This window comes from Parasteatoda tepidariorum, chromosome 10 (genome assembly GCF_982258835.1).
Source record: "Parasteatoda tepidariorum strain Cologne lab strain chromosome 10, Ptep-v5.0, whole genome shotgun sequence".
Classification (NCBI taxonomy): domain Eukaryota; kingdom Metazoa; phylum Arthropoda; class Arachnida; order Araneae; family Theridiidae; genus Parasteatoda; species Parasteatoda tepidariorum.
In genome coordinates this window covers 19,996,381-20,020,764 of record NC_141764.1, presented here as the reverse complement: position 1 = coordinate 20,020,764, position 24,384 = coordinate 19,996,381, and the positions used below count along the sequence as shown (strand labels likewise).

The window sequence follows — 24,384 nt, the reverse complement described above, 5'->3', positions numbered from 1 at the left end:
ACGATTTTGCATACGATGCACTACTTTTTTGCAGTCATCTTTGCTGATAGTTGCCCAAACGGATTTCACGCTTTCTATGAGTTCATTTTTGTCCTTTGGAGCTAAATCCTGAAGGCGTTTCTTCATTAAACCCCATATATTCTCGATGGGGTTCAAATCGGGTGAATTGGCCGGCCAAGGAAGTAATTTGACTTTATTGTTAGTAAGCCAAGTAGTGGTGGCGTTTGACGTGTGGCAAGATGCAGAGTCTTGTTGGAAGATAAAGTCATCCTCAAATAGATCTTCCGATGACGGAATCATAAAATGTTCAAGTACCTCCTTGTATACTTCAGAATTTACCCTTCCTTTCAAAATGCACAGCTTTCCTAAGCCCTCAGCACCCATACACCCCCAAATCATTACAGAAGTGCTAAACTTCACTGAGCGTTTCAAGCAATCTGTGGTAAAAGCTTCTTGCTTGCAACGCCAAACACGGGCACCCTGATGACCGTGGGAAACGCAAAACATCGATTCATCGCTAAAAAGTACGTTATTCCAGTCCTGAATACCCCATTGCAATCTGTCTTTGCACCACCTCACTCTGGCTCGTTTTTGCTTGCGTGTAAGTAGCGGCTTTTTCTTGGGCACACGTGATTGAAAATCAAGTTCATGGAGTCGTTGTAGTGTGGTAGAGGCATCCACTCCTTGTTCTTTCCACTTTCTACTTATGAATCTCAAGCTCTTGAAGCGATTTTTAGTGACGACACGTTTCAGCATTCTGTCTTGTCTCAGTGTGGTTATTCGTTTACGACCACTATTTGAGCGATTATTTTTAAAACTTTGATTTGTAGAATAATCTTTTAAAATTTTAGTTCCTTGAGAGCAATTCACTTTTTTGGCAATCATTTGTTGACTAATTCCCTCATTGCGTAGAGTCACAATCGCTGTCTTGGTAGTGTCCGGTATGTCTTTCGTTCGACGTATTTTAACTCCCAACTAACTAAATCTGATTTTCAAACGAGCCTTTATACGCGTACTAGCTCTACAGTGGCGCAACTTATGCAAATTTTATGATTAACGTTGACCAATCACACAATTTTACAGATATTCTAATATTTTGAATCGCCTCTGGAAATATTTTAATATTTTGAAAAATTTCAATATTTTTTTATAAAATCTCTAATACTTCTTTAGGCGCGTGTGAACAATAATATCATACGTCAACTAATTGTGGACGGTTAATAATTTTTCCGTTCATCACCGTTGTTTATTTTTAAAGATATCACGCATTTTATAAGGTAATACAATGCCTTTTTTGGTTATTATAATATTTTGAATTGGAGTTGTAATACGAAGGTGAGAACAAGAAAAACGATTTACAAGAAAAACGATGGTATAAAGAAACTGACATTCTCTAATTAATTTTTCAATCATCAAATTTGAAGTTAAAAAATACCATGTAAACCATTCTGCTTGAAACTGAAGGAATGCTACTGCAAAGTTGAACTTTGTCGCATTGTAAAGAGCATTTTCATTTATGAACTTACGAATGAGAATTTTTTTCTTCTTCAGAATTGTAATTTGTTTGAAAATTATTTTATATCCGTCGTTGAACATCCGACCTAATATTGGGTTCACTACTACTAATGTATAACTCCGTAGCCTTGTAATTTTGAACCATTCCAGAAGACAAGGGAACTCCTTGACCAGTACCCACAGAGGGAACATGGAGGACTTTGTGACTTGACAGATTTAACGTGCATCAGTCACCATTTACCACACGGGGAGTCTTCAGCCGGTGGGAATCGTGCCCATTAACTCTTAGACATAGGCCCAGTGCCCTACCAACCAGGCTGTCTGTCACGGTTTTCGCCTTTTATAAACTCGCCCTTGACTTCATATAAAAAGTAACAAGAAAAAAAAACGCTATGAATAAATGAAAAAAATAATTTACAGATATAAGATGTTGCAAAATTTTAGCATTTATACCAATATTTTTATAAGTGCGAAGAGGCTCCGCCCCCTTGTTGCAACCCCCGACGCTGCTTCTTATTTATCACAGTTTTTTCTTAAAAGTCGATAAAAAAATCATATTGTTTATGAAATATACAATTATTATAATTTTTATATGCACATTTTCTTAATTTGAAAACAAAAAAAATTTTTAACTTAGGAATACCGCATTTATGACACAATAAGAAGTAATAAATGAGTAGTAGTTTTACTTGTAAACAATATATATATAGTTTAAGATTTATACCTGGCAACATCTAATTTATCTCTTATTTTTTTTATCTATTCACTTTTCGTTGCTTTTTATATTAAGTCGAGTTTAGAAAATGAAAATCACGAGAGAGATAAATTTTTTTGCAACTATGAATAAATAATTATTACTTAGAGGAAAAAAATTGCAAAAAAGAACTTAAAACTATCACAACTTTCGAACAAACTGAAATTCTGAATAAAAATTTTAATTAAGTTTATAATTCAAAATGCTTTAAAAGCACGTCAAGCTCTGTAGTTGCCCTTTAATAAACAGTAAATCGGCCAACATTTTTTTTTCTTTGTCTCAAGTTTAAAATTAAATAACTTTCGAGCTAATAATCAAATCGTATTTTTTTTTATTCCCTGAAACATCCTTGTACATTTCACTACACGTAATTTTAAGTTTCTATGTCTAATAGTGTTTGTTCAAAAATGGCATGTAGCGTAAACCAAAACAAGTGAGAATAAATTCGCAAAACGAAGAAAAAGGAGCACTTTAATTGCAATAAATTTCAAACAAACTAGAATTTTGAAGAAAAAAAATTCTGTTTAAAGATAATTCACAAATATTGCCTCTTCAGCAGGTCAAATGTATCTGCATTTCTGTAGCTGCATTTCTACGACTTGTAGACTGGCTCATAAAGTGTTTTTTCCTACAACTATAACAGTTAATAATTTTCGAACCGGTTCTCGAATGGTAATTTATTTTATTTTATTGCACTCCCTGTACATTTCTCGACTTATTTCACTAATTTCAAGTTTCCAAGTCTTATGGTTTTTACGCGGCAAATCAAAATGTAAACGTCAAATTGGGACACCCATAGCAGCGTCGAAGTCGGCGGCGAATTTTTTATTGTAAACAGATAAAAGGCTGTTTTCAGTGAGAACTGTTAAATGATAGAGAGTTATCGTTAACTAGTAAAATTACTTTTTATTTATTTTTTTTCATTTATTGTGTCGCATACAGATTCAGCATTCCTAACTTTAAATTTTACTTATTTTTCAAAGCCAGACATCCTATCATATCGTTGCGTGCTTACATAAAATTTTAATAACTGTATATTTTATGAACAAAATAACCTTTTTTTTATCGACTTTTAAGAAGGAAAAAAAAAACAATAATGAAGGAGAAGAAATCTCGGGTATTGGCGATCATAGCCTCCAATTTAAAAAAAACAAACAAATATATTACTCATGGCATGGAATTTCGACAGAAAAAGTGTCCACTGGTAACCATTAATTAAATTTAGTCGCCCTGTAACTGGCGGAGACGGTAATTTTCCCCTATAATTCTAACCTGTTTTTATCACCGATCTTATAAATTTTTTCGAACTAAATTTTCAGTGGTGCACTTTTTTCAACGGCGCACACGTTTTCTATCCTTTTTTAGTATCTATCCTATTATATGGATGGTTGATTGAATGTAAACAATAACAAGCTTCCAAACACCGGAAGAAATTTAGGAAACTTCCGGTGTATCCCTCCGCTTATGTTATGCTAATGAGGCGACGTGTGAAGAGGCTAAATATTCTAGGAAACTTCATTGTGATTTGTGTTTAAAATTTAAAGCGTAATTTTTTACCATTCATGAGAGGTTTCTGTAACTTATAAATTCTAACAATTCGTGAGCCTAAAAAAATTTAAACAAAATTAATATCACAGCATAAAAGAAGTGTAAGTGTGGCCATGTTTTAAGTATTATTCCTTATTTGTCTACATTTGTGTAAAATGGAACAGTTTGTTATTTTTTGTGTAGCGTCATAGTAAGCTTGCGGAGTCTTCTGAATTCCTTTTTTTTTGTTTGTTTGTTTCGTAGGAAGTTAGATTGAAAAAACGCGATATATTGAAAAAAATACAAGCACAGGCTTATTCATAATTCCCTCCGGGGTTTCGAAGCGTTATAATAAAAAAAACGAAGACGAAAAATGGCAAAAAAGAACATATGAAATTATTCCTAAAGTATTCAAGTTTTAATTTAAGCAGTTGTCGGTAGATGGCAGTAACATGTACCCCTGAAGCCAGTTGTTGTAAAAAAAATGGCGTTTACAGGCAGAGGGAATTATGAATAATTCTGTTTAATAATATTGGATGGTGCATTTTTCCTAGCTTAGGCATAAAGATCACCCGGAAGTCTTACTACGAATTTTATCCCTTAGCAAAATCTACGCTTAGTTTTTTTACGATCAACAATCCATGAAACAATAATATATATGTAAATTATCACATACATTATACACATCGATCATATCGTAAAATAGAAATCTACATATTACAATGAATTTTTTTTCCTCCCATGGCAAAAAATTACGGGGAAAAAAGTGGACAGATATGTGAATTTAAAAGCAAACTGTTCATGTAAACAAACTGAAGAACATTTTCATTTCGATAATGCTTAGTAATTTCTGCTGGTTATATTATGATTTAGAGCTTAGGGGTCGTTCAAATATTATGTATTCATCAAAAAAGAAAGTTGTGATTCTTGCTGAGAAGAGGAATCAGGGATATGAGAAATGCTTATGTAAAGCACTAACATTCTCTTTCTATCACTTTTTAATTTTTCTTTAAAAATACAAAAATATGTAATAAAATTTACACGTGGAGAAACTTGAAATTAAAGTTAAAATAGTGAAAAGAACAAGTTGGAAAAAAAAATTATTCTAGGAGTTTTGAAGTATTATAATCTAAATTAAAGCTTGAATTTTGTTTTATGCACAGTTCAATATTTTATTTAAATTCAAGTTCGAAATTTAAAAAATGGATAACCGAAATAAGTTTTGAAGTTAAATAAAAAAATAAGGGGTGTTGTATCTTTCGTATGCACAAGAGAGGTTTGTAATTTGTTTATTAGGTACATTCAAATATTACGTAAGCACTACGGGCCAAAATTATTAAGAATATGTTTACTTAGTATTTGCATGGCCTCTTACTTTAGTTTCAATGATGCTTTACTCATGCGAAAGAGAGGTTTTAAAAGGAATATCTGGAAAACGGAGAAAAAATGTAGTTAAATGTAAATATTTCTGCCTCTGTTATCCATACAATTTAATCCAAGCAATAATAGGGTTTCAAAAAGTGGCTATGAAAAGAAAAGGGCTTATCGATGTTGGTCACCGACTCATTAAGTTTGAGGAAAAAGTAGCTAAATCGAGTCTAATCACCACTGGCTACTAACCGAAAATTTAAATTTTCGGGTCCACCTGACTGTCGAAAATTGGCATTTTGAGATATTGTGCAATATGCATGGTGGACTCATGACGTCATTTTAACTGAAAACCTGTTTTATTATTAATTATTAATCAATTATTGATTTTGAAAAGTCGTATCCATTGAGACTGACGTTTAAAATACTGAAGTTCCCATTTCATGCGCAAGAATCATTTATCTTAATGATGTTATTCTTTGTTGTATTATTTCTTTTTAATAAACATAAATTATTAACTAAAATTCTGATAGGCATAACTTTCTTTTAAAAAAATAAATAAATAAGATAAAAATGTTAAAAACTGCGTGTTTGAATTAGACAAGAAGAGAAAATAGAGAGATATTGCATAGAGTTTGTCTTTCTTCAACCATAATACTAAACTTGCATTTCTACCTTATAGTGACCATTCAGCACGTGTGAAGTCATAACCAATCAGGAATCGTTTTTTATTGCATCCCTTACGGGAGCTTTTTTGGACAATTAAAATGTTTAATAACTAAATAAAGAAACATTTGGCTTAAAAAACAATCAGATTTTCGGTTTCAGGAGAGAATTTTAAGTAGGGATTACAAACAAAAAAAAATTAAAAGATGCTGTAATTAGAAATTACAATTACTGGGGAAATTTTATCGCATGCTTTCTCAAATAGTTATAACATTAGGGTGTTAGGGAGCCGTAATACTTTGCAAAAACTCTTGAACAATTGCATTTTTGTGAAACGTAAAGCGTAGATCACATCACTTACTTTCATCAGAGACTTCTATCACTACGGTTTTTACTACATTTTTGTTAACTTGTTTTCTCTTTTCTGTAACGATGGAAATTCGCAATCAAAATTTGGGCTACTTTCTGACTTATTAGAATGTTAAAATTTCCCAAAGACCATGTAAGTTTTATTTTTTAACAGATTCAAGGAGAATTCGTCTCTTTTTTACAGTCAAATCGAACTTATCGTCAGTCAAAATTCCAATATCAACCCTTGACAAACGACCTCTTTCGATTTGCTAAAACGCTCATACCTTTTTAGAGCTCTGTTCTGGATTGGAATATAAATTTCTACTATTTACTGATCACCGCAATGAAATTTATCGTTACATAGTCTGAAATCGAAATCTTCGATAATTAAAAAAAAAAACAGGAGGATATTTAAAAAAATGTTAATGATGAAATAAAATTATTAAAATTTTAAAAGCTGCTGTTTTTCAGTAAACTAAAAGGAAAGAAAATAATTTTACTTTTATCAGATTTATAACTGAAAACGTTAGGTAAATTGCTATTGTAATTAACGTCTATCATCACCGAAAATCCGAACCATTTTTTAGATCTGACAAAAATATTTTTTTTTCTTCTTATTCTGCTTTAAAAATATAATTTTAAAATATTTTTTTTCTTCTTATTCTACTTTTAAAATATAATTTTAAAATATTTTTTTCTTCTTATTCTGTTTTAAAAATATAATTTTAAAATATTTTTTTCTTTTTATTCTATTTTGAAAATATAATTTTAAAATATTTTTTTCTTCTTATTCTGCTTTAAAAATATAATTTTAAAATATTAGTTTTATTTCATTAATTAAAGCAAATGACGATTTTTCAAAGATGAATGCTTATTTCGAAAACTCATTCTTAAACATTTGTTCAAAAAATGTCAAAAAAAAAAAAAAAAACGTTATTAAAAAACCTGCACAAGGCACTTTATGCAGAAGCGTTAAATTTTTTATTGCACGCTATTTTTTTTCTACTTCAAAGATTTTCTTATATTTACTTACACCGCTTTAGCTACTACTTACACCTGAATAATTTCCCCTCTAATATACAGTTACTTGACAGTTTTCTGTCACCATTTTTTCTCCTTCTATCAAAATCGCGTGGTTCTGTCCAGTTATCGCCAACGCTTCATTCAATTTCAATTGGCGAATGACAGTTGCACAAAAGGCAAATGTTATAGCCTCCCAGGCATGTAAGTTTTAAGCGGTTTTTTATAACTTCTGTCACGATACCATCTCATCAACAATGCGAATATGTCGCATTCATGTCATTCCGTTTCGCCAATCGTAGAAAATGGCGACAAACTGCGGACAGATGGACAATTAAAAAATGATGGAACGGCGAAAATGAGAAGAGACTTGTTGTACTCCAACTCATTGATCAACAGTGATCGCCAAAAATATCGTAATGACATGTTATTTGAGATTCGCTGTTTCTGTTGTTTATGTTTCCAATACGATGTGTTGCTTTTTTTCTTTCTTTTTTTCTTCCTTTTTCTTCACAAAGTTTCTGAAAGATTTTGTATCTTGTATTCCCTTACAGCTTCTCAAAATGAATTATTGATGTTGGTTTGAATTTCCGAGTAATTTTTGTCGATTAAATATAATGTATTACATTGTTGCAGACTACCGGCTTCTGTCTCAGTCGTCGTTCTTTGAATTGCAATTGTGAGAAAGAAAGTGTTGGGGTAGGGTAGAGGCTTGTAATCATTTCTGATAATTTTTCTTAACTATAGCGTTCAATTTTTGTATGGGGAAAGTATAATATTAATTATATCGTAGTTCTTGTTCGTTGAACATGTAACACTATGTTACAAATTAACGATTTCTATTGCTCTCCACTGTCTCTGAGAAAGTGTTAGATATATGCTTATCACATAATTTCTTAGATTCTGACAATTATTCGTATTGAGAGAACGAAAATTTGAACTGGATATTAATTCTATACTCATAATACAATAATAATCATACTCCTAATTTTTGTTTATTGGACATGTAACACATTGTTACAAATTAACGATTTCTATTGCTCTCCAATATCTCTTAATCGTGATTGTCAGAGAAAGTGTTAGGCTTATATTTAATTTCTTAGATTCTGATAATTATTCTTATCAGGAGAACGAAAATTTGAACTGTATATTAATTCTATTCTGATAATACAATAATAATTATACTAGTAATTCTTGTTTATTGGTCATGTAACACAATGTTACAAATTAACGTTTCTATTGCTGTCCAATATCTTTGAATTGTAATTGTCAGAAATTCTTAGATATATGCTTATCATTTAAATTTTTTATATTCTGATAATTATTCTTACCAAGAACATGAAAATTTAAAATGGTTATTAATTATATTCTGATATTATAATGTTAACTGTACTAGTAATTCTTGTTTATGGAAAATGTAAACACAATGCTAAAAATTAACGACTTTGCCTGCTCTCCCCAATCTCTGAAATGCAATTGTGAGAGACTGTTAGGTATATGCTTATAATTTAATTTCTTAGATTCTGTTGATCATTCTTAGAAGTAGCGTGCAAAATTTAGCCGGATATTAGTTCTACTCTGCTTATATAATATTAATAATCTTCTGATATTATAATATTAACTGTACTGATAATTCATGTTTATTGAACATGTAAACATAATGCTAAAAATTAACGACTTTGCCTGCTCTCCCCAATCTCTGAATTTTAATTGTGAGAGACTGTTAGGTATATGCTTATAATTTAATTTCTTAGATTCTGTTAATCATTCTTAGAAGTAGCGTGCAAAATTTAGCCGGATATTAATTCTACTCTGCTTATATAATATTAATAATCTTCTGATATTAACTGTACTGATAATTCATGTTTATTGAACATGTAACACAATGCTAAAAATTAACGACTTTACCTGCTCTCCCCAATCTCTGAATTGCAATTGTGAGAGACTGTTAGGTATATGCTTATAATTTAATTTCTTAGATTCTGTTAATCATTCTTAGAAGTAGCGTGCAAAATTTAGCCGGATATTAATTCAACTCTGCTTATATAATATTAATTATCTTCTGATATTAACTGTACTGATAATTCATGTTTATTGAACATGTAACACAATGCTAAAAATTAACGACTTTGCCTGCTCTCCCCAATCTCTGAATTGCAATTGTGAGAGACTGTTAGGTATATGCTTATAATTTAATTTCTTAGATTCTGTTGATCATTCTTAGAAGTGGCGTGCAAAATTTAGCCGGATATTAATTTTACTCTGTTTATATAATATTAATTATACTAGTGGTTTTTGTTTATTGGATTTGTAACACAATGTTTCAAATTAACAACTTCTGTTACTCTTCACTATTTACTAATTGTAAATGTGAGGAAGTGTTAGGTATATGCTTATCATTTAAGTTTTTAGATTCTGATGATTATTTTTTTCCTGGAAACATACACATTTTTTCTGGTTAATATTTCTTTTCTAATAATATAATATTAATTTCAATAGTAGTTTGTGTTCATTGAATATCTAATACAGTGTAAAAGTGTTAGATATGTTCTTATGATTCTTTTTTGTAGACTTTTATAATTGTTTTTACCGGAAGCTTGCAATTATTTATTGGAAACGAATCCTAATTTTTAAATTTATTAACAATTATACTGGAAGTTTTTATCTATTGAATATGCATTATGGAATTATTGAATGCAGGCTTCAGTTGCTTTTCACTACTTCTGAGTTTTAACTGTGAACAAAGTGATAGATATACACCGAAGAGCCATTACATAATGACCACCCTGCTAATAACATGTAGGACCACTTTTAGCCCTCAAAAGTGCTAGCACCTGCCGTGGCATTGATTCCACAAGGTGCTGATAGGTAGTCTGAGGTATTTGGTACCAAGCGCTCACCAACTGGTCCTGCAATTCCCTCACATTGCGAGGGGGTAGCGTGGCTGCACGAATTTGGTTTTCCAAGTAGGACCACAAATGCTCTATTGGATTAAGGTCAAGTGAATTTGGGAGCCGAGACATGACTTGAAAGTCACTGGAATGTTCCTCGAGCCAATCCATGACGATTCGACCCTTATGACATGGTGCATTATCCTGTTGGTAAACACCATCCCCCGCAGGAAAAACTGTTGCCATGAATGGGTGAACCTGGTCTGAAACTATGTTCAAGTAGCTTACAGACGTCGGGGATTGTTCTATGAGGATTATGGGTCCTAATGTGCCCCATGAAAACATTGTTCCTGGGGGAGAAACCATGAAAACCTGGGCGAGCCCATTGTTATAGATGGAGGATGGTCATAATGTAATGGCTTTTCGGTGTATGTTTATCATCTAAATTCTTATCTTTTGATAATTATTCTTACTTTGAACACATTGGATATTAATTCTGTTCGTATAATTTTTGTAATAATTATACTTGTTGTTCATATCCATTGAGTATGTATGACAATGTTTCTGTTTTCATTACTATTCGCTCTATCTTAATTGTTACTGAAAGAAACTTTTAAGGCTGCTTTTCCTATTAACTATTAATAACACATTCATGCAACTTTCTTCCCATATTCTACAGGTCATGAACCCAAATCTGTTAGGAAAAAAAAATGTCATTGTGAAAAAGTGCGTTTTTGTGTCTGACTTTAGTTATTAAAAATATTTTATCGCGTTCAAGGTTAGTTCGTTGAATTACTGAGATTGACATCATTGTGGTAGGTGAAAATTTCATTATTATATCATAAATTATTACGGTGTTCACTTTAAATATTTAGTATACAGTACATTTAAAGTAACTAATTGATATGTAAAATAAGAAGAAACAAAAACGCTATCATCGAAATCTAACAAATTACAAAAGAGGGATTAAAAAAATAAATTTCTTTCTTAACCGGAAGAAACGGTCAATTTAATTGATGTTGTTTCCTTTTGCTTTTCTCGCTAGTTATTCCATGGATTTCTACAGCGTTGCCTTTTTCTAAAGTTTTTGCAGTCCTCGAAACAGTTGTACTGTCTAGATTCAAAAATGCATTGAATTTTATTTATTTATTTTGAATTACTTGTCTTATATACCAAGCCATAAGCTCTTCATTTTAATACGAACCGATTTAGATCTCATTTTCATATTGATGACCCTTAATCATTATTTGTTATTTTTTTCATTAATTCCGGTATAGTTTTGTTTGCGAATTGTTTTTTGCTCCTCAGTAATAGTACAATGCGCATTGTTATTGCTCATTGTACAAAATTTACGTGAAAATAAAGTATGAATTTGCTTCAACTTCGAAAATAAGCTGCCTAAAATTCTGGATGCTCGATCTCAGCTGTTCCTTTCTACCAGCAAATCCTGTTATGAAAATGGCATCGCTCAGATCTGATAACCGCGGGGCATATGATTGTGGCCATAATTTCTTCCACAGTTTTCTAAAAAATTTCCCGAGGCGTGTTCGAATTTTCTAAAAAGAAGAAAGGGTCCATGGGTGCGGCCGTAGCCATTAGTAAGATTCCAGCTAGATAAAGTTACAGTGAATTATGGAGGCTTCATCTGGTTGTTCTAGCATCGATTAAAAGTTCTTTTGGAATCACCAGACCCTTAATCAATTACTGTCAATGCCATTGGTTCTACCTTGTCTCACATTCTCTCTCTATCCCCCCACCCCTCTCTATAGGTTATTAAAAAATTCTTTGACAAGGTATAAGCTGTCAGGTTCACCTCCCAGCTATGACTTCTTTATGTCTTCTTTGGAATTTATGGAGCCACTTTGCTTGAGCGATGGCTTACGAAATTTCGTAAAGTTTTGTCTAGGAAATGTTGATGTGATAATTTTATATGTACTTGGTCATTTTTACAAGACGAGGGCACTTCTGTTCGCTTTATTACTACGCCATTCAGAACACTGAAGTACGACAAAGTCACCGAAATGGATATTATTTCCTTCCTTTTCGTGTGATATTACGACAGTGACATCTTCGTTTAGGTCGTAGACTAATTAGATAATCTTTGTCTTCGCAAACAGTAACCGGCATTTTGCACTGCATTAGGCTAATTGGATTATACGGGGTCTTTGCGAACAGCTTCTGTCATTTTGCAATTCGTTCGGCATATTGGATTTTTGCAAAAAGCCGCTGCTATTTTTCAATGCACCAGGCTAATTAGATAAGTTTCTAGCATGTTCTTGCCTTCCTAAGGAATTTTCTGATCAACCCTAACATGTTTTCCAACAAATATTTTCTCCAGCATTGTTACCAGGGTTCGCCAAGATGGGCACTGACGACCAGCGTGTTTTTTTCGGTTGAGCTCACTTGAAAAAAAAAAGAAAAAAACATTGCACCCCACCAAGTGAGTTTTTTCGCATTTTATCATTTCCGTTCAATATTCGTAGCAATTATCAACTTATTGTTTAATAAATTTTACTTTGTAACTTTTTATGCGAAATATATTTCAGCAATCTGAGTTTTGAGAAAAAAATTTAATATAAATGAACTAAATAAAGAAAAAAAAAAAAAGTACATGATTAAAAAAAATACTGTAAAATTATTATTTATTACTTACGTATAAAACAAACGTAACATATTGTATTAAAAGTGACTTCGAAGACGGAGCCCACCGGAACCCGAGGAATTTTTTCCCGAGCCAGGAATACATTGGATTATTTACAGCCCAACCCTGAGATATACTCGAATAAAGGCCACATTTTACTGTCTCGCCAGTCAGTCTTTGATGTCTGAAAAAACAAACACGTGGAACAGAAATGGCAGATAGCTGTAATTTTTATTCCTTATAAATTTTACATTTTTTATACTTAAAAACTGAAGCAAAAGTTTGTTTAAAAGTAGTTTAAAAAATTATGAACATTTTTTCCCCACATGAGTCCGAACTCAAAAACCTTTTTCCAGTAAACGAGTCTGAGCCTATGTCGAGCACGGGCTGATCACGTTTCCTCTGTAATGCATACATATTACACCTATCGTATAATTTACTTGAATTGTAAACCTTTCAGGTTTTTTTACTCTTGCAGAAAGATTTTTCTTTTGAAAAGTAAAAAATATTAGTTTACTTTTCTACAGAAATTTACACGTATTATTTGTATCTTGTATTTAGGTAATTACTTTTTGATGAGCTAGATTTACGCCGATAGTATCGTAAATCCATGTAATATTACAATTGAATTTTAGGCAGTTATTGATCTTGATTTCCACGTGGCTTTTAAACATCCCGATATATTTAAAACAATAGGAAAATTCGAATCGTGCTTATGAGTATGTACTTTTTAAGATAATGATTCTATCGATATTTTGGCAGTTGTCGCTATTTGATTTCTGCACAGTTTTTAAATCGGACATTTTTTAATGCAATCTATATATATATTTCTCTTACACGGCGACAAAAAAAAAGCCTCATTACAACTCCCCGAATTGCAACGCTAGATCGACCAATGATTGCAGCTAAAAATGTCACATGCCAAATCTATCTGAGGTGGTTCAACATATAGCGCTTTTAAAAACGGAAACTGAAATAATCAGAGAGAGCATTCTCACCAAATGTCTACTCTCACCATCATACTAATAAGCTAGGCAGAAGTGAGTATTATTTATAACAACAACCTAATCTCGAAACGAAACACGCATTTGAGTAATTCTTTTTTGAGGAGTCCGATTCGCGTGATTTCGTGGTCGATCTTTTTTTCGGCAACGGATTTCATGATTTTTAATTGATTATTTTCGCATTTTCCCACACAACAAAATGAGAGAATATCACTCATAATATTAGAATAAAAAATTATTGCATGTTCAATTAAAAGAAAAAATTCTATTATTTTTTCGTAATCTCAGCGCTGTTTTTTTAAATCAGTAACATATTTGTTTGTTATGATTAAAAGTATCGTGCAGATGTTAGTGTATTGAAGATTATTAATATATTGAAGATATAAGTGCTAGATAGTTTTGTCGCAGATAGCTCAAAAAAATTCTGCCGTTGAGAAATTAGTTAAATAGTTTAAATTTTTTGGTTTATTGAAATTGTCATGACTCTTGAGTTCGAGTTGTACATTTTTAATGAGTAGCAAAATCTTATTTTTATTTGCTTAAATTGCATGTGGTGAAAAATTTGTTTAGTACCAAAAAAAAAAAATGATTATGTTATATTACGAACCTAAAATGAAGTGTGAGTGCATATTGTACATATTTGTAATATATGTTTCGTACATAATTATTATGTTTTAAAAGAATTTATGTGTTTTCATTAAAATTTTAAATTATATACTTGTAATGCTTAGAAAACAAACATTAAGAAATTATTACCTTTTCCATACATTTTAAAGACAAAAAGTAATAAATAAAGATAAAAGTTGATAATTTTTGTAAATTTTAAAACACAAATAATTCATATAATGAAACATAAAAATGAGCCTACCGTGAATATGTGCTTTTTATTTCATGAATCTCTACAATATTTTTAGAAATTCCATTCAATAACTTTAAAGCAAATTATGTGTTAATATATAATTTAAAGATAATCGCATAACTTATTTTGCTTTACATTTTATAAACAATCATTTCAGTAACTTCATCATTATGCAGTTCATCATATGTTTATTGAAGGCAGAAAAATGCCTGAAATAGTTATTCTCCTAACCATTCGTTTATTAATTATTTTGCTCATAACCAAGCAATATTCTTTTTAGTTTATATTCTATCTTATTTTTATATTTAGCAAACGCTTTTTTTTGTAATAATAGCAAATGCATTATTATGCATTTGAAAAAAAAAAAAGAAACTACTTATCTCTGAACAAAATTGGGCCTTTTCATGTAAAAACCCGACAAAATCTACTTATCTACTTGCAAAATTCTTTTTCATAAGAAAAACCTGAAAATACCTACATGGGCTGGGTTATTTCTTAATAACCCGGGTTTTTTTCGAAGCTTGCTTGTTAGGATTAATGCAGTGAACCCATATATCTGAAGGCTAATTACAAAGTATATCAGTCATTCCTTAATTTAGTATGGTTTATTTCAGACAGTTCCCAATTTCTTTTTATTATGTATAAAACTCCGTAACCTTGTAATTTTGAGCCAAACCCAAAAGACAAAGAACTTCTGAATTAAAAATTGGGACAAACTAGCCTTCGAGGAGGATTTTTTAAAGGGACGAGCCCACATTTGCGTTACTTGAAGATAAAAACCTCGGAAATCTTCCATGGTTAGCCCGACGTCAAGGGGATTCTATTTTATGTTAGCACTATGGTCGATGCGAGCCGGTGGCAGAATTCGTATCAACCAGCCATCGTTGGAATTCGAAGTCTAAGCAAATAAATCTAAGCAAATAAATCTAAGCAAATTCAGTTTGATTAAATCATTGCTCACACATTTTTAATTGGCCTACTGCCGTGCAGGATTATTGTAATCAGGCAAAAGAAATAAACAAGTAGATTAGAAAATATTGAACACTTTTAAACTTAGATAGACGCAATCCAGAATGTCGGATTTATAAATATATATATATATGTGTGTGTAGAAGGGACGTACCAGAATCGACAAATAACTTTTGTTTCTAAAGGTTTATTTAACTTTTTTTAAAAATCGCCTATTTAGTGAGATTTTGTCACTTAGATAGAGCGATCAAAATCAATAAAGAATTCTCAATTTTTGCAAATTTTTATGACCTCTGTGCTGAAGTAACTTTTTACATATTAAAATATTAGATCACAGGCTGTTTTAGTTTTCATAACACTTTGGTTTTTCTTCGTTCTGACATTTTGCACTAATTCCATTTTTTAAAATAATACTTTACAAATTATGCTGAAATATAACAACGCCAAATTCGATTCACCATATTTTCTATTCTGAATTCAAACGCCATTACTGTAATTCATAATGTTATCTTATTCTAGCACTTTTCTTTACAATTTAAAATCTCAATAGATTGTTGTGATTGCTCATTTACGTCGCACTTGAGCTGCACAATGGGCTATTGGCGACGGTCTGGGAAACATCCCTGAGGATGATCCGAAGACATGCCATCACAATTTTGATCCGCTGCAGAGGGGATGGCACCCCCGCTTCGGTAGCCCGACGACCTGCACGCGAAGTCGAGCACTTTACGGTAGCACAGTTTAACGAGGACCAATACCGCACACCCTCGGTCCCTACGCAGACTGATCCAAGTGGTCACCCACCCGCACACTGACCGCAACCAGTGATGCTTGACTTCGGTGATCTGCTGGGAACCGTGTCTTAACGATCAGTCCACTGCGGGACTAAAATCTCAATAGAAGAAAGTGCTAAGTGATATTTTTGAAAAATATAAAATTTCTCCGGAAAATATTTTTTCCAGTTTTATTAAATTGTGCAACATTATATAATTTTACCATAAAAATTAAATCTCAAAATTTCGGAAATCTCAGTAAATGAAGAGGCTAAGTGACTATCTCTAAATATTTTTGAAGTGTAAGAATGATCCTAGTGCTTTTGCCAACAAACAGTCAACAAGTTACTATAGGAAGCCTCTTATTAAACAGTAAATAAAAAAGACAACAATGCGAGCATTATGAAGCGAACAGTTTAAATTATTGTTTGGAAATTTTAAACTAAACCAAATGGGAGTTTTTGGATAAGAAATAATGGCAAATCATAATCTTGATTTCTCATTGCCAACGGATAAACTTTTTAACTAATTTACTCAAATTCACTAGAATTAACCTTCATTAAATTTTCTATCCATAACTTTACATAATTTCAAGTGTATACAGAGTAAAAAAATCTTAGAGAATAAAAGTTAATTTTTAAATTATGCTTGGAAACTGAAAAGAGCAGTAGATAAAACTAGTTTTAGAAGTGATTGGAATATATTTGATAATTTTCCCCCCTGCCAATTAGAAGAAGAAAAGTAAAATAAAATAAAAAAAAATAAAAAAAACATTACATGAATTTTAATGTGTAAAATTAATTGTGAAGAAATGTTTAAATTCAAAATTGTAGCACGTTCAAGATTGATAAAATGGTGCAACGAACGCATCATCCAATTAACTTAAGAATTTTAATGAAATTATACATATGTAAATGGATTAAATCTGTGGTTTTTTTGGTTGAGATAACTGATATTTTCGAGTAAGTCTAAGTTGAATGATTTTTTTAAAAAAAACTTAATGCTTTTGTGAACATTGATATTTTTTGTTGGCGTCTTCATATGAAGGCATAACTGACAGTTCGCAACATTTTAAGTCAAGAAAAAGGTGAACGGAGTGCAGTTGGACTTCTATTTAACAAAGTCGCTAAATCCCGATAATAAGTTCGTTATATGGGAAATTAGTTAAATAGAAAATCACCTTTTGAAATACAAAACAGGTTTTGAATTCTTAAGAACTAGACATGATAAAAATAGCAACCTTTATCTTCTAAACTGGTATCTACTGTTTATTTTATAAATCTTAACCATGCATGAAATCTGCATGGAAAGATAGAATAGAGCGAAACATTATCCAGTGTTACACTATTATGTTACATACATTTTCAACTAAAAAAAAAAACTATGTACAAAATTATAGTTGTATTTATTATAAAAATAATTTTAAACCTGTATCACCACACGCGTTCTTAGGTTTAATTGCTACTGATAAAATCCGTTAATTTTGTCTGAGTTTTTCGTTTGAAATGCAAACAAAAAAGGGAATGGGATTTTACTGCTTTCTCTAAAAGTTAAATGGCTTTCGAAAATCAATACCAGGTCATTTTCCCTATAAAATGCTTTGAAATGTTCTGAAATATTCTGGGAAATAGGTAAAGTGGATTTTCCCCCCCGCCCCATTTTCATATTTTTTCGGTTGTCATCATAAAATTAAAAGTCAAAAAATTCAAAGATATTTTCTTTTAACATATTTTTGTATCTCAAATTTAAATTCATTTATTTACCTGTAATATTTATTCATCTTGTTTTACTCTGCTATTATTACATTTATTATTAGTACTTATCACTACATTTTAAGATAAACTTATTCGAATCGGTGTCTAAACTTATTAACCGTTTTACAATAGTTATTATTTGGGGTGGATTACATTCATATGTTGTTATTAATTACATTAATACGCTATTATTAGTTAAATTGTTATGCAATTGTAAAATTGCCCTTAAAGAGATTCGTTAAGTGATCTTTAAAATGAACCTAATGATTAGCTTCATGACAATGTGATGCACGCAGATTTGTATTTTTGCATACATCATTCTGTTAGGTAAGCGAAAATATTTAAATTGTAGTTGTGAGCTTACCATATTTGTTATATAATAATAATATATATAATTCTCTTACGTGGCTCTCAAATTTTGGCTGTATTTCTTTTCCACCGGTGGCAACATTTGCTTTGTTTTGTTTAAGTTACTATTTCTCTTACACGGCGACAAAAAAAGCCTCATTACAACTCCCCGAATGGCAACGCTAGAAAATCGACCAATGATTGCCGCTAAATATGTCACATGCCAAATCTAGATGAGGTGGCTCAACATATAGCGCTTTTAAAAACGGAAACTGAAATAACCAGAGAGCATCAGCTACGGCAATCTCATACTATTAAGCTAGGCAGAAGTGAGTAATCTTTGTCGATAGATCTCTATTTTAGTATTTTGTCGAAAGCGCTTTTTTTCACGAATTTATATATTACGAATTTATTTGACATTTTTTGATTTATATCACGAGTTATACTATAGCACATTTCTAATTGGTTTAACGAATTACATGTCATTTATTTGAATTCAAATTTATTTTAATGACTTAATATTTTCTAAAAAGATGTAATTTTTTAAAAAAAAACATGTTTTTATATGGATTTGATTGATTGTTTTGAATTCTTAGAATTTTGCGCATTTGCAATGTACCTTAGTTAGTAGCGAGCGAAGCGAACTTGGTTTGCGAAGCAAACCATATTAGATTGCGTAACAATTTTCGGTGGTTGGCGAGCGTTAGCGACCAGCAGGCGCAGCCCACTAGTAATAATATATCTTTAATTTTAAATGTTATTTTTAAGAAGAATTATTACTAAATTAAATTATAATGATCACTAATCGATCTTAATAGTATCATACAATTTTTTCATTGCATTTACCAATCAAATTTGTTTCAAAATAAACATTTAATTTAAAGAAATGAATTTTGGACGTGGGAAGTAGGGGCACAAGTCTCAGCAAATAGAATTCTTTCAAGTAATATGTTTTAAGTGAATAATTCAAATTGCTTTATGCTGAGAATCAACAATTATTACGAAGCAAATCATTTTATATTATATTTTACAACCGTCGTTGAACAGCCTACCCAATTTTGGGTTTACGACTACTAAAATGTTCAACTTCGTAATTTTGAACCTAATCTAGAACACAAGGGAACTCCTGGATCAAGCATTGGGAGAAAATTGCTCTTGTGGAGAACTTTTTGATGGAACTAACCCGCATTTGCGTTACATGGAGAGGGAAGCCACAAAAACCTCCCACGGCTAGCCTGACGGCAAGGGGGCTCTAATCCGTAGAATGTTAGCGTCATTCCACCACTGAGGATATTTTACGTCAGCACTGTGGTCAGTGCAAGCCGGATGCGAAATTCGTATCGACCAGCCTTCGCAGGGATTCGAACCCGGTTCACCTCATTGGAAGGTGAGTGCTCTATCCCCTGAGCTATCACGGCCCCGAAGCAATCTTTTGAGTTGGTGAGCGGCAGCTATAATTACAAGTTACAAGGGCCTAGTCCCTTGTGTAAGTTGTAATTATTTTATTATAGGAACGTTTATAAATGTTGTCGCGCTTGAAGGAGAGGAAGAGGGTTCTTAAAATTTTGTCAGCTTGTGCCAGAAACGGAATATTTCCCATTTTGTTAAAGAACGCTTTTAAATTTTTACACAATTTTAACTGAATAATTAAAAACTCCATTTGATTATTGAGTGATGCCAAGAAATCCTTACCTTTTTCGTTCCATTTGATGAGGTAGAAGCCAATTAGTTTACGTGGTGTATTCGGACAGAGCACAGGTCACATATTCTACCTTGCCAGATCGGTTGATAATTTGTGTTTCTTCTAACAAAATTTGTGATTTCTTAAAATCATATTTATGGCGATTAATTTGTGATTATTGTTGATATCAATGCATGGTTATCGAGTTCCGCTAAGAGGGTATAACCAACACCTCCTGAAAGAGAAAAAGCCTTCGCAAGGGCCAGTTTAGTAGTCCGAAGGAGCGAACATAAACTACGCAATAAGGTAAAAATAAGAAAAGATGCCACAATCTTCGGACTACTAAACTGAGCGGTGTGGGAAAAATAAGACAATTGTCACAACGTTCAGACTTCTAAAAGTTCGAATTCCTTACAAGATATGTTAGTGTAATTCCATGTTTCTTCTAATAAGATTTGTGATTATTATTGAGTTTCGCCAAGAGGGTATAACTCTTACCTCTTTTGTTTTATTTAAAGTGGTAGAAGTCAAATAGTCATAATGGCGCATTTTGGTGAGAGATTGATTTAAAATCTATGTTATTGCTAATTTGCAAGTTCTAATAATTCGTATTTATTAAAGTTACTTTTTTTTAAATTACAGGTTGCAGTGCTGTAACGACGATTCAATCTCGGTCTTCGTTGGATCCTAGTGCACTGACCACTTGTTCTTTTCGTTTACGTTACTTGGACCTCACGGACTGCCACAGACTGGACGATCCAGGATTAGAACGAATCGTTCGAAACTACTCCCAACTGACCCACCTGTACTTAAGAAGGTGTGAGCACATCACGGATGAAGGGTTAAAAACTGTTGCCAATTACTGTGTACTTTTGAGAGAACTTAGTGTGAGTGACTGTGTTCTACTCACGGACTTCGGACTGTATGAATTAGCAAAACTGGGGCCAAACATGCGTTACTTGAGCGTCGCCAAATGTGATCGAATTTCCGATGCCGGGGTGAAGCAAATTGCTCGGCATTGCTACAAACTCAGATACCTCAACGTGAGGGGTTGCGAGGCAGTGTCAGATGACGCACTGGAGGTGATTGCAAGAAGTTGTTCAAAACTGAGAGCTCTGGACATCGGAAAATGTGACGTCACGGACAGAGGTCTCAAAGTCATTTCTCATCATTGTCCTAATCTCAGGAAATTAAGCCTAAAGTCTTGCGAAATGATTACTGACGAAGGTGTTAAAATCATTGCTTACTTTTGCAGGGGACTGCAGCAATTAAACATACAGGACTGCCCTATAACGCTGGACGGCTATAGGACGGTTAGAAAATTCTGCAAGCGATGTATCATCGAGCATACGAATCCCGGTTTCAATTAATCCTGTTTTTCCTTAATCGATTTTCATCAGAATCGAAGCCATTTTCCATAAGCATCAGGAAACTTCACCGAGTTAATTCTCTGATCAGAAACGGATGCTGTTAGAATGATACGACCCATTTTTTTTTTCTCATGTGTGTTGCATTATTCCAACACCACCAGTCTTTGAAACTCTTTTTCCTCTGTTCAGAGAATTGGTCTGTACAGTCATACTTTTTCTAAGAAATTTACCTTTAAATTTTACACAATTTACAAATTATTGTGGGAAAATAATTGGTTGTCGAAGAAAGTATAGTGATCAAAGTTCCGTCTAGGTCATGCAGGAGAGTTTGAAAAATTGTGCAAAAGCTTTCGTAATCTAATCTGAACACATAACTTTTAAATATTATCCTTTAAATTGCAGTTTATTTAAAAAAAAATCAAGCTTTGTTTAAAAAAAAAAGTAGACGCTAAAATTTTCGCTTATGAAGTTTGATAATAGTAGTACCTTACTTACGTCACTCAAGAGTTGCACAGTAGACATTGATGATGGTTTTAGAAACATCTTTGAGGATGAGAGTAATTTACAATCTTGATCTTCTGTAATTCCTCGTTATAAGAAAATTATAACGCAGATTTGAGAAGTTTAAATACTAAAAGTTATTTCTATCATAAATGCTGCAGAACTTAGACTTTTTTCGAAAGTTAACCATTAACATGCTATCCTCCTCTCTTGACTGAGACTTGTACTAATTGAACAGAATAAAAGTTCGTGTTGAATAAAATTATCTACATTAAGGAAGTAAAATTTTTATAAGATGTGAGTTATCACTTTTCATGCTTGAGACTTCCTGTTGTAAGTCATAGCATTCCAATTTAAATATTTGCTTGGACATGTGTTAAATTTTATGCTCAAACCATATCACGCTCTTACTGCAAATAGGTGATTATTTAAAAAACAGTGTTTTTTAGTTGATATCGTCATCTGGTGACGAACTTAATTACTAATTTTAAAACTTGGTGAGAAAAAAATTAGTTCCCTAATAACACAGCTACATCATATGTTTTTATATAACTTTTTTTTTTTCAATTGTTTTTTCCTAGTCTTCGGTCAATTTTTGGGTCACGTTTGAATAGTTTTCTAGCTTTTCTTTTATTATTTTGTTCGCTGTCTTGGAACAGTTATGACCTAAGCAACTGCATTTTTCTGGCTATAAATTGTAGAGCAATCTTTTGTAAATTGCGTAAAATGTAAAAACAAGTTCTGATACAAATTTTAAAAGAAACAAAGTTTCTTTACAGGTATTTTACCATCAAGGAAAAACAGTAAAAAGTGGTTTATTTTAATGTGTGATACATAGAGTTGTGATTCCGCTCCTGGGAAAGAAGGCTTTGTATTTATTAACATAATTAGTAATATGTACAAGTTGTGGAAAGAAACTGTGTATTAATTTGTTTCATTCATTTAGCATTGCGCTGAATGACATTTGTATATTTTTTGTACATAAATATGCATTATTAAAATATTTAAAAAAAAATTGGATTTAACTATGGTAAAATACTCTATTGAGCTACTCGATAGACGCAGCTTGGATAAAAATACTGTAAATTACTAAACTGGAAAAATGTTGATAAAATACTGATATTTCTCAACATTCCTAACGCAATATTTTAAAAATCATTTTCTCAATAAATTGCAATATGTTTCAGAGTAAATGTCAAATGTGCCAAAAGTTATACACAATCATAAAAATCGAATAGGAAAATGTTGCTAGTATTATTGATAACGAGAATTATCGTCAATGTTGATGGATTTCATTTATGTCACAAAAACATTGACCACTCTAAGAAAAATATGTATATTAGCTAAATTGGAAAAATATCGTGATATATCGATATGTTTTGAATCATGGCGATGACGATATTTAAAAATATATTGCGAACATCTAATCTTCTGATAAATATTAAACGTATGATAATTATCGTCAACGATAACATCGCAATTGTAACATTAACGTAATATCGCAAAGTCGTGAGAAATATCGATAACTGAGACAATCAATTACAATAATATTGCTGATATTAACAGCGAGAAATATAGAATACAATTATGGCTCGAATATTAACGATAATTATCGAATCTGATATTATAAGTGTAGAAATTTTTTTATTTAAAACGAGAACATTGTCCCACCTAAAACCAAAGTAAATTGGAAAATTAGCATGATAATCTTTAAAAATCACGATATTTAAGATATATTGCTCTTTTGTGGCAATATATCACATTATTAAAATTTTTATAGCGCCCAGCACATAAGTTCCTCTTAAGATGAGAAGTGATGGATACAGAGAGCCTTAACATGATTTTTAAACTCTGTTTTTCATCATTTATTAGTAAGGTTAATTTATTATCACTTATTAGTAACTAAATATTAAAGGGAACAAAGGAGACAAAAAAGTAGGTAGGAGTCAATAACAAAGATATAGAACATTTTCTAGACCAGGGGTTTCCAACTTACATGAGGCCGGGGGATACAATTAAAAACAAAAATCAAATGGCGGGCCGCAATTTTATCAAAATTTTACGTAGGACTTTTCAATGTTTGAAGGAACATTAAATATTACTGTCAGATTTTTACCAAGTTGTACAAAACAAAAGTATTGAATTACAAATTAAAATAAGTGGATTTTTAAAAATATTTAATTGTTATTAATAAGGTTTTCAAAAATATTAAACAAAGAATAAAAATTCGGGCTACAATAACTTTAATGTGCACCAATGTATTAAACAATTAATTTACAACAGATATCTAATTGTTAAGATATCAAACTTTGAAAAGGTTGGTATTAAAACTTAGAAAGTAGCACACACAATATTCAATGAGAAAATTGAGGTTTGTCTGCTGCAACAAAAA

The 24,384-nt window shown here is 31.7% G+C and overlaps 1 protein-coding gene across 3 annotated transcripts in view; it reads left to right on the top strand.

Moving 5' to 3' along the window:
* The window catches only part of LOC107440538 (F-box/LRR-repeat protein 7), a 117,038-nt gene extending 93,858 nt beyond the window's left edge, over positions 1-23,180 (top strand). For all 3 annotated transcript variants that reach the window (XM_087153465.1, XM_016053495.4, XM_071184131.2), the window contains one exon: positions 20,764-23,180. In XM_087153465.1, coding sequence (XP_087009591.1) covers positions 20,764-21,491 — 728 coding nt within the window. In that variant the 3' untranslated portion in view covers positions 21,492-23,180. The remainder of the gene's footprint in view (positions 1-20,763) is intronic.
* The last annotated feature ends 1,204 nt before the right edge of the window (positions 23,181-24,384 follow it).